Source organism: Hypanus sabinus, chromosome 4, assembly GCF_030144855.1.
Source record: "Hypanus sabinus isolate sHypSab1 chromosome 4, sHypSab1.hap1, whole genome shotgun sequence".
Lineage (NCBI taxonomy): Eukaryota > Metazoa > Chordata > Chondrichthyes > Myliobatiformes > Dasyatidae > Hypanus > Hypanus sabinus.
Window position 1 is genome coordinate 109211004 of NC_082709.1, and position 11813 is coordinate 109222816.

An 11813-nucleotide genomic window follows, 5' to 3' on the forward strand; every position below is an offset into this window, starting at 1 on the left:
TATTACAAGGGAGAAGATGCTCAAAAAGCTGAAAGACCTAAAGGTACATAAGTCACCCAGACCAGATAAACTGCACCCTAGGGTTCTGAAAGAGGCAGCAGAGATTGTAGTGGCATTAGAAATAATCTTTAAATAATCATTGGACACTGGCACAGTGCCAGAGGACTGGAAAATTGCAAATGTTACTCCAGTCTTTAAGAAAGGAGGAAGGCAGCAGAAAGGAAATTATAGACCAGTTATCCTGACCTTAGTAGTTGGGAAGATGTTGGAGTCAATTGCTAAAGATGAGGTGATGGAGTACTTGGTGACACAAGGACAAGATAGGTCAAAGTCAAGGACAAGATAGGTCAAAGTCAGCATGGTTTCCTTCAGGGAAAATCCTGCCTGACAAAGCCATTGGAATTCTTTGAGGAGATTACAAGTAGGATGGATAAAGAGGATGCAGAGGATGTTGTATATTTGGACTTTCAGAAGGCCTTTGACAAGGTGCCACACATGAGGCTGCTTAACAGGTTAAGAGGCGATGGTATCACAGGAAAGTTACTGACATGGTTAGAGCATTGGCTGATTGGTAGGAGGCAGCAAATGGGAATAAAAGGATCCTTGTCTGGTTGGCTGCCAGTGACTAGCGGTGTTCCATAGAGGTCGGTTTTGGAACCACTTCTTTTAATGTTGTATATCAATGATTTAGAATTTGGAATATTTGGCTTTGTTGCCAAGTGTGCAGATGATACGAAGATTGGTGGAAGGACAGGTAGCGTTGAGAAAACAGGCAGGATGCAGAAGGGCTTAGACAGATTAGGAGAATGGGCAAGAAAGTGGCAAATGAAATACAATGCTTGGAAAATGCACAGTCATGCACTTTGGTAGTAGGAATAAATGTGCAGATTATTTCCTAAACAGGGAGAAAACCCAAAAATCTGATATGCAAAAGGACTTGGGAGCAATACGCACAGATGTAATCCATCTGGATTAGGGATTTCTTCCTCTTTGGATTTAGTTAATTTATTTAATATACTTCCCACTCTTACAGCCCGTCTCTGGGTTAAGAACATTTGACGAGAGCACCCTTGCATGTGAATTATATTCCTTTCACCCCTCCTCTCCCCCTTATTCCCCCCCCCAACCCCCTCTCAATTTCTGCTTCTGGTTTTAAAAATCCTTTGCCCCTGCCCTCTTTTATTCCTGGCCTCTTATCTCTCTCCTCACCCACCTATCACCTCCCCCTGGGTCCCCTCCTCCTTCCCTTTCTCCTATGGTCCACTCTCCACTCCTATCTGATTCCTTCCCATCCAGCCCTTTATCTTTCCCATCCACCTGGTTTTACCGATCACCTCCTAGCTAGCCTCCTTCCCCTCCCCACTTTTATTCTGGCATCTTCCCCCTTTCTTTCCAGTCCTGAGGAAAGGATTCAAACCAAAACATTGATTGTTTGTTCATTTCCATCGATGCTGCCTGATCCGCTGAGATCCTCCAGCACTGTGTGCGTGTGTTCTGCATCTGCAGAATTTCTCGTGTTTAGATTTATGATTATGAAGGACTTAGACAGGGTAAAAAGACAGAGCCTTTTTCCTAGGGAGGGGTTGCTAATAATGCGAGGGCATAGGTTAAAGATCAGAGGTAAGAGATTTAAAAGGCACATCGGGGCAGCTTCTTCATACAATGGCCATGCGTATTTGGAACAAACTGCCAGAAAGTTAGGTGGACAAAATAGCAACATTTAAAAGCCATCTTGACAAGTCCCTGGACGGGGGTTTAGGGAACTGAAATGGGTAGCCACCAGGAGATCAAGCCTTTTGCATCGGACAGAGTGAAGCTGCCTGACAGATCAGTCCCCCAGTCTGCATTGGGTCTCACCGGTGTAGAGGTAGCCAGACCAGCAACAGCCGACACGATGGATGATCCTGAAAGGCCTGCAGGTGAGTTTCACCTCACCTGGAAGGACTGTTTAGGGTGTTGGGGCAGGTGTAGTTCTTGTCCTGCTCCTAGGAGGAAGGTCAATGGCGGTGTGGGACGAGTGGGGGGGGGGGAGAGAGAGAGAGAGCTGTGGGGATCCCATTGGAGATGGCAAAAGTTTTGGAGAATGATGTGCTGGATATGGAGGCTAGTAGGGTGGTAGGTAAGGACAAGGGGAACCCTATCTCTGTTACAATGGTAAGAGGATTGGTGAGGGCAGAGTGTGGGAAATACAGGAGATAAGGGGGAGGGCAGCACCGATAGTAGTGGAAGGAAAGCCCTGCTCTTTTTTTTAAGAAAGGGCATTTCAGCTGTTCTGGAATGGAAAGCCTCATCCTGAGAGCAGATGGAGCAACTGGGAGAAGGAACATCATCTTTACAAGTGACAGGTTGAGATAGAGTCAAGGTGACTGTAGGAGTTAGTGGGTTTGTAAAATATGTCAGTGGATCATCTGTCTCCAAAGATGGAAATACAGAGATCGAGAAAGGAGAGGGAGGTGCCAGAGATGGACCAGGTAAATAAAGGGGCAAGGTGGAAGTTGATGGAATTGCATGCAGTTATCAGTGCAGCAGGGGGAAGAGTTGGGGAGCACTGCCGGTGTAGGCTTGGAATGCACAGCTGCCAAAACAGCAGGCATACCTGGGACCCATGTGAGTCCCTATGTCTACACCTTGGGTTTGGAGGAAGTGGGGGGGGGAGCCAAAAGAGAGGGAGAGGACTAGTTCATAGAGTGAGGAGGGTGGTGGTGGAGGGGCAGTGGTTGGGTTTGTTGAGTGGAAATAACTGGAGAACCTTGAGACCTTCCTGATGAGGGACGGAAACATATCGGGTCTGGTTGTATATAGTGAAAATAAAGTGATCATGGCCAAGGAACTGGCAGTGATTGAAGTGACGGAGAGCATGTGAAGTGTCAGGTGGGGTTGAAAATCACACTGAAGATGGATTTTGGGTGTCATTATACTGTCGATGTCATTTGGAGAGCAAGGGGTACATGAGGAACGAGGAACAAGGTAATAGGACAGACAGAAGTTCTGATCAATCAAATTTTCCACACCAACAATGCAATGTCGATCCACCCTGGGTTGAGAAGTGTATCAAATGCAGAATGCTTTCGTCCGAGTTTACACAGAGGACCTTCCCTCTCGTGCCAGATCCAGGTGAGATCCCAAAACCCAGAGCATGGGAAGCTGAATGCAGACTCACCAGTTAATAGGAGATGGCAGAGATCAGGAGTGGATGAGCCCAGATACAGAATCAGATCAGAGAGAGATCAGCTCAGAAATATGACCATTTGGCCAGCCATGTCATGCTGGCCTTCAGCCACCCATATCCTACAGTCCTATATTTATTCGTTCTTACATTCTCATCAACTCCTCTTCCTCCCTGTTGGAAACCACTGTTTTTTTATTATAGGTAAGTATAAAATTATTTTTGTATTAAAATTATATATATTTATATTTTAAACATTTACATATACATTAAATGAATCAATGGAAGACTAAAGTTGTAGATTAATCAGTTGTACTTTTAAACAAACTCATGTATTTTTCACAGTATGTGGTGGTTCATTCCCACTCACTGGCAGAAAGTGATACAGCAACGGTTTATCGGCTTTCTCGTTTTTCATTGGCTAAGTATTAGCACATTTCTCATGTGATATAATTGTGCAACCAGTAAATGGTGTTTATTTTACTGAAGGAATTTCTCTTATCTCGATTATGAAGATGACGGATTTTTCAGAGGCACTCTGCTGGAACGTCTGTGCGGCATTCTTCAGGCCGAACGGCATGCGGAGGAACTCGAAAAGGCCAAACGGGGTGATGAGAGCCGTTTTGGGGACGTCGTCAGGATGCATCGGGATTTGATGGTACCCTCGGACGAGATCTACCTTGGAGAAGATCCGTGCGCCGTGCAGGTTTGCTGCAAAGTCCTGAATGTGCGGCACAGGGTAGCGGTCCGGTGTGGTAGCCTCGTTCAACCTGCGGTAGTCGCCGCACGGTCTCCAGCCTCCTGTCGCTTTGGCACCATGTGCAGGGGGGAGGCCCATGGGCTGTCGGACCGCCGGATGATCCCCAATTCCTCCATCCTCTGGAACTCCTCCTTCGCCAGTCGGAGCTTGTCCGGGGGAAGCCGCCGAGCGTGGGCGTGGAGGGATGGTCCCTGGGTCGGGATGTGGTGCTGTACGCCGTGTCGGGGCATGGCTGCTGTGAACTGCGGTGCCAGAACCGATGGGAAATCCGCCAGGACCCTGGTAAAGTCATTGTCGGACAGCGTGATGGAGCCGAGGTGAGGGGCTAACAACTGGGCTGCACCCAGGGAGAACGTCTGAAAGGTCTCGGCGTGTACCAGTCTCTTCCTGGGCAGGTCGACCAGTAGGCTGTGAGCCCGCAAAAATTCCGCACCCAGAAGCGGTTGGGCTACGGTGGCCAGTGTAAAGTCCCACGTGAACTGGCTGGAGCCGAACTGTAGCTGCACCTGACGGGTGCCATAGGTCCTTACTGTGCTGCCGTTCACGGCCCTCGGGGGGGACCTGGTGCCCTGCTGCGGGTGTCGTAATTCATCGGAGGTAAAACGCTGATCTTGGCACCAGTATCGACCAAAAACCGGCGTCCCGACCTTCTATCCCACACATACAGGAGGCTATCCCGATGGCCAGCCGCCGTAGCCATCAGCGGCGGCTGGCCCTGGCGTTTCCCGGGAACTTGCAGGGCGGGCGACAACGGCGGGCTTCTGCATCCCACCGCTGGTGGTAGAAGCACCAGTGTTCATTGGGCCGGGGGTTGGCGGGCTCTGCGGCCGGGCCTGGACTGGTTTGCTGCTGGGAGCGTGGCTGGGAGATCCGTGCGATGGACGCCCCGCTCACCTTTTTGGCGTTCCACAGCAAGTCCACCCGGGCTGCCACCTTCCGGGGGTCACTGAAATCCGCGTCGGACAGCAGCAGGCGTATGAAATCCGCGTCGGACAGCAGCAGGCGTATGAAATCCGCGTCGGACAGCAGCAGGCGTATGTCCTCGGGTAGCTGCTCCAGGAATGCCTGCTCAAACATGAGGCAGGGTGTGTGTCTGTTGGCCAGAGACAACATCTCATTCATTAAAGCCGAAGGAGGTCTGTCGCCCAAGCCATCCAGGTGCAGTAAACGGGCAGCCCGCTCGCGCCATGACAGTCCGAAAGTCCTGAGGAGCAGGGCTTTGAATTCCGTGTACTTGCTGTCTACCAGGGGCGACTGTACGAACTCCGCGACCTGGGCCACTGTGTCCTGGTCGAGGGAGCTCACCACGTAGTAGTAGCGGGTGTCTTCTGAGGTGATCCGGCGAACGTGGAATTGGGCTTCGGCTTGCTGGAACCATAGGTCCGGGCGCTGTGTCCAGAAACCCGGCAGTTTCAACGAAACTGCATGAACAGAGGCGGCGTCGGTCATTTCTGGTCCAAAAATCGTTTGGACCGTCGGGGTCACCAATTGTAGCGGTGTGCTACATGCAGCGCTAAAATTACGACACGGAGTCGGTAACTGCAGTCGAAGGAAAAACTTTATTCGAAATCTTCAGCCTCACTTTTAAGCCTCCCTCAACCTGCCCCCCGTGGCGCAGAGGCTCCAAAGCTCTGTGCTCGCAAACCCCCGTAGGCTATCTAATTGTCAGCCGGTTCGGATGTGCCAGGAAATGGGTCACCACAGCACCATCTTTTTCTTCACCACCCCCAGTGCTGTTCATTCATCTCCGTGTCATTTCTCAGCTCTCTTCTTGGACTTGCTTAGTATTTGTGTGTTTGCTTAAACTTTAAAATCAATGATCATTAAGAATTAAGACCGCTCACTATCCTTATCCTTGACTCTCAGAAGAAACCCAAGGATCAGAAAATAACAGATCCAACAGCCCCCACCCTACCAGAGACAACTCACTCACACACTGGCGACAATTTACTGTTACAGTTACAGAGCTGCACGTCTCTGGGACGTGGGAGGAAAACTAGAGGGCTTGGAGGTAATCAACATAATGACAGACTCCACGTAGACAGTGCCAGTGCTCAGATCTCCAGCGCTGAGAGGCAATGGCTCCTGCGTCACTGTGTTGTTCTCAAAGGATGACTGGCCCAGAGCAGATAGAGACAGAAAAGCACAAGGCCCTCAAGGGACCGAACCAGAAAATGAGATAAAACCATAATGCTTCCAGATGTGGAGTGCACAAACTACTGAGCAGGTACTCAGGACACTTCAGGCTGATGCAGTATTGATTAGCTCCAGTTTACAAGTACATGGACAGCTTCGGAATAATCAGGTCTGGATTCTTTGGGAATGGGAAGAAGCTGCAGATTACACTCCGTAGATACTCATTTTGAACACTGAGTGACAATGAGAACATTTTGTGCCGTTTTCCACTGCTCAGGAAACAAACAAATTTGTGCTTGGCCAGTGGTGCTAACCAAACACCCCTTAAAGCAAAAACTGGCTGAGCCCAGAACATCAGAGGCAGCAAAACTGCAGTTACCTGTCAATGAAGAACCTGGTGTGTCCAAAGAAACCCAGACAGTCTGCGTGTCCATTGTGGTCATTTTGCTTTGATCTTTTTTCTTGCCTTCTGGGTGCGTGGATGGAGAAATATTGTCACCGATGAATCCCTTTGCATCGGATAACTTATCTTTCCTGTTTGACAATTCAAATTCAAGTTTATCATTATTCAACTGCATACGAGTATACCGCCAAATGAAACAACATTCCTCTGGACCAAGATGCACAACACAGTGCCTATAAAAAGTATTAGTCACCCTCCCCATAAGTTTTCAAGTTTTATTGTTTTACAACATTGAATCACAGTGGGTTTTATTTGGCTTTTTTTGACACTGGTCAACAGAAAAAGACTCTTCCGTGTCAAAGTGAAAACCGGTCTCCACAAAGCGTTCTGAATTAATAACAAATATAAAACACAAAATAATTGATTGCATAATTAATCCCCCCCCCTTTAATAATGACACACCAAATCATCACTGGTGCAGCCATTTTTCTTCATGAACATTCAGAATTCTTCTGATGTGTATTGTGGTCTGTTGCCAGTCACAATTTCCTCAGGAAAACTGTTTCTGGCGAAGATAGTCCTCCAAGCAGAGACTGTCTTTGCTGAAGTGGTTGACTTCATTGGTATAACCTCCAGCCACTTCAAATGAGTGTCCACTGTAATCAGAAACATGGAGTCCATGAAAGGCCCAGCAAAGTCAAAAGGTACTCTTTTCCATGGTGACGGCGGCCACTGCCAAGGGTGGAACCTTCTGTGGGGGCGCAGTTCAATCTTTTTGGCATCCCGAACAGCTTTTGGCTAGGTCTGCAATCTGTTTATCTGTTTCCGGCCGCCACTCATAGCTCCAGGAGAAACTCTTCATCTTGATTGTACCCAGGAAATCTTTATGCTGATTTTCTAACACTCTGATGTGCAGTTTAGAGGGAACCACAACATGATATCCACACATCAGGATTGTTTGACATACCGACAGTTGGTCTCATCTCACTGAAAACTCTGAAAACTCACCTCCACCTGCCTGCCTTTTCCCCACAACCCTTAATTCCCCTTCTATGCAAACATCTATCCAAACTTGTCTTCAATATATTTACTGAGGTAGCCTCCACTGCTTCACTGGGCAGAGAATTCCACAGATTCACCACCCTCTGGGAAAAGCAGTCCCTCCTCATCTCCGTCCTAAATCAACTCCTCTGAATCTTGAGACTATGTCCCCTATTTCTAGTCTCATCTACCAGTGGAAACAACTTTCCTGCCTCTATCTTATTTATCTCTTTCATAATCTTATGTTTCTACAAGATCTCCTCTTATTCTTCTGAATTCCAGTGAGTAGAGTCTCAGGCAAGTGAATCTCTCTGAAATCAACCTGGTGAACCTCCTCCACACCACCTCCAAAGACAGTATATCCTTCCTCAAGTAAGGAGACCAGAACTTCACACAGTACTCCAGATGCAGCCTCACCAGAACCCTGTACAGTTGCAGCATAACCTCCCTGCTCTTAAATTCAACCCCTCTAGCAGTGAAGGCAAACATTCCATTTGCCTTCTTGATAGCCTGCTACCCCTGCAAACCAACATTTTGCAATTCATGCACAAGCACTCCCAAGTCCTTCTGCACAGCAGCATTTTTTTACCATTTAAATAATAATCTGATCTTCCATTTTTCCCTAAGGTGGATGACCTCACATTTACCAACATTGTACTCCATCTGCCAGACCCTTGCTGTCGACATTTCGGGCCAAGACCCTTCATCAGGATCCTTAGTCCTGATGAAGGGTCTCGGCCCAAAACGTCAACAGTGCTCCTCCCTATAGATGCTGCCTGGTCTGCTGTGTTCTACTGGCATTTTGTGTGTATTGTTTGAATATCCAGCATCTGCAGATTTCCTCATGTTTGCTTGGGAAAGGATACAGATCAGTTTGGGAGGAAAAGTGGCAGAAGGCCTTTAATCCAGACAAGAGGATGGGGTGTGGCACCTTGGGCGGCAAATAAAATATACCGTAAAATGGCAAGATCCTCTGGAGAATTTGTATACAGGACCAAGACCACAGCTCCCTGAAGGTGGCAACACAAGCGGATGAGATGATAAAGAAGACATACAGCACATTTGCCTTCATCAGTCAGGGGCATGGAGTGCAAAAAAGTTAGCAAGTTGCAGTTAGAAGTAACTTCGGTTAAGCTACATGAGGTTTTAATTTGGTCACCACATTACAGGAAGGATGTGGATGCTTTGCAGAGGGTACAGAGGAGGTCCACCTGGACATTGTGTGCATTAGTTCATTAACTATGAGGAAAGTGTGAACAAATGTGGATGGCTTTCTCTGGAGCACCAGAGGCTGAGTGGTGCTCTGATTGAAGTATACTAAATTATGAGCTGCATATACAAGATAAAGTCAGTCTTTTCTCTCAAGTGGCGACGTCAGTCACAAGATAGATAGATACTTTATTCATCCCCAAGGGGAAGTTCAACATTTTTCCCGAGTCACATACACTTATTGTAGCAAAACTAATTACATACAGTATTTAACAGTATAAATATGATATGCATCTAAAATCACCCTCCCAAAAAGCATTAATAAATAGCTTTTAAAAAGTTTAAAAAGCTTTTAAAAAGAGGACATAGATTTAAGATGGGGGGGGGAGGGGAGCTTTGAGACCGGTTTTATTTTCACACTGGGAATGGTAGATTCTTGAAATGTTCAGCCAGCAGAGGCGATGGAAATGGATACAATAGCAATGTATAAGAGGTCTTTAGACAGACACATCAACATGCAGGCAGATGAACAAGAGGCAAACTGGGGAGGAAAGACAGATTGGGGCTGATTGGGGAAATGGTAATGCTCGTTTAACTTAATTAAGTTCACTTTTCAAAAAGTACTTAAAACTATTTAAAGAAATATTTTCTTCCAAGAAAAAATATGGCAGGGCGGGGTGAATGAGCAGGCTGAAAATATGTTTCTTATTCATGAACCCATGACTGCCACATTACATACAAAACAGTGCACTTACCAGTGAGTTTCAGAGGCCTGTGCTGAACTTGGGGGAAACACATCTCTGCTGCTCGATTCTGCTTCTGTTGCAGGTTTGGAGTCTGCGACTTTACTCAGTTCATCAACAACTTTAAAAAGTTAAAAATAATCAGAATGAATCCTTCTCTGCTTATTCAGAATAACATTTTCCCAGAAGCTCTGATCACTTTCAAAATTACCTTTATCAATTCTATTCACCCTTTCTTCCAAAGAACTTTGTGCCTTTGAGACGTCACTTAAAGCTTCATCCACACCGGACCCAGTCATGACATTCCCATCAAGACCACGGCTTCCTGAGCTACGGAAGTCCTCCGCCATGCTACCTTGATTATGATTCTCCAAGGATAATGCTTCAATTACTCCAGACTGTCCTTGGAGATCGTCAGTGTTTTCCAGAGCCACTTCCAAGACATTGTCTCCAGACTTCAGGTCTGATGCTGTTGAGACATGATCCTCACTGGTGCCATTGTCATTGGACGGGCTGCGTCCCTCACTCATCTTCTTGCCCCTCAGAATCTTCTGAGGAACTTCAGTATCATTGAAAGGAACTGTGATTTATCCTTCAAAAGAAATTTAACAATAAGCAAACAACCGTCGGCTGACTGTGTCACTGGTCCTTACGGAAGGTGGTCTTTCTGTTCACTCTACCAGGCCAGCTCTTCGAAGAGGTCAATGACTTTGCTACCAGAACACCTCCCTCCTACTCTTTCCAAGTGAGTAACAGACGTCTCTTGCTCCCAGGACCACCAGATGTTAGATCACAACCCTGAGCACAAAGAGGTCTCCTCCCACTCCACCCAACCCATCCCTCATTGCCGGATGTGTCAGAGGCAGCAAGCACCAATTCCCCAGGTCACCATGCAAAGCCCCCAAATCCCATCCCCCCACCTTTCCAAACCCAGCCAGCGCCTGGTAGGATTTATTTATTTATTTTAACTTACTTAGGTACAGCACAGAATCAGCTCTCCGAGCTGTGCACCAGCAAACCTCTGATTCAGAAACAAGAGAAGATGCTGGAAGTCAAAGCAACACACACAAAATGCTGGAGGAACTCAGCATCGACGGAAGTGAAAAAACAGTCGATGTCTTGAGCCGAGGCCCTTCGTCAGGTCTGAGATAAAAGAGGTGAAAAGTCAGGGTAAGAAGCTGGGGAGAGGAGAGGAAGAAATACAAGGTAGTAGTGATAGGTGAGACCAGGAGAGAGGGAGGGGTGAATTGCTGGGCAGTTGACTGGTGAAGGAGATACAGGAGGAGGGGGGGTCTCACAGGAGAGGACAGAAGGCCGTGGAGGAAAGGGAAGGGGGAGGAGCATCAGAGGGAGGTGATGGGCAGGTAGGGAGATGAGGCGAGAGAAGGAAACAGGAATGGGGGGGGGGGGAATTACCATGTTTGAGAAATCGATGCTCATGCCATCAGGTTGGAGGGTACCCTATCATGGCAGTAGAGGAGGCCGTGGACTGACGTGTAATGGGAAGTAGAATTGAAACGTGTGGCCTCTGGCAGATCCCGCATTTTCCAGTGGATGGAGTGCGGGTGTTCTGCGAAGCAGTCTACCAATGTACCATGGGTCTCACCAATATACAGTGGGACACTGGACACAGTATACGACCACAACAGACTCCCCTGGAAGGACTGTTTGGGGCTCTGAATGGCAGTGAGGCAGGGGGTGCGGGGCATGTGTGGCCCTAGCCTCACCAATGAACCTACGAACCGGTAGTTGTTCCGACTGTAGGAGGAAACCGGCGCACCCGGAGGACACCCACACGTACAAACTCCCTGCAGGGCATCGAGCCGGGGTAGCTGGCACTGCAAAGCGCAGTGTTAACCACTCCACGACCGCGCCACCCTCCACCGCGTCGCAAAAGCTGAAAGGAATTATTCCACCAATCTTCCATGCAGCCGCGTCGCTCGCAACACCCACCCAAACTCAAGGACCGCTTCGACTCTCCGTGGAAACTCTCCGGCCGGGCAGTGGGCAGTTTGGCGCCTCCCGCCGCATTGTTACACCGTCTCCATGGCAACCACGCTGTTTGAGTGACAGGCCGGTGCGCCCAAATCCACTTCGGGTAACTTCAACCGGAAATATCTGCTTTAATAGAATGCAGAAAACATCAGTTTACAAATTGTAATTGTGAAATACTTTCAACAAATCAGATGTATTTAGAAAGAACTGGACAGAAATCGAGTGTGCCCAGAATGGCCAGGTGCTAGGGAGCCAGACAACCCCGGTGATACATGCCTGCATCTCCGTCTCCCGCAATCGGCGGGTAACTGTGCAGAGTGCTTCAGGGCATGATTAAATTTCTGAAGAGTTTTGATAGTG

At 47.9% G+C, this 11813-nt stretch overlaps 1 protein-coding gene across 1 annotated transcript in view; it reads right to left on the reverse strand.

Annotated features, from left to right (window-relative positions):
• LOC132392153 (uncharacterized) overlaps positions 1-11458 on the reverse strand; it is a 105324-nt gene extending 93866 nt beyond the window's left edge. The window contains exons 1-4 of the mRNA XM_059966002.1: positions 11412-11458; positions 9670-10050; positions 9471-9579; positions 6442-6596 (exon numbers count right to left, since the gene is read on the reverse strand). Of these exons, the coding sequence (XP_059821985.1) occupies positions 6442-6596; positions 9471-9579; positions 9670-9988 (583 nt within the window). The 5' untranslated portion in view covers positions 9989-10050; positions 11412-11458. The remainder of the gene's footprint in view (positions 1-6441; positions 6597-9470; positions 9580-9669; positions 10051-11411) is intronic.
• Between the last annotated feature and the right edge of the window lie 355 nt (positions 11459-11813).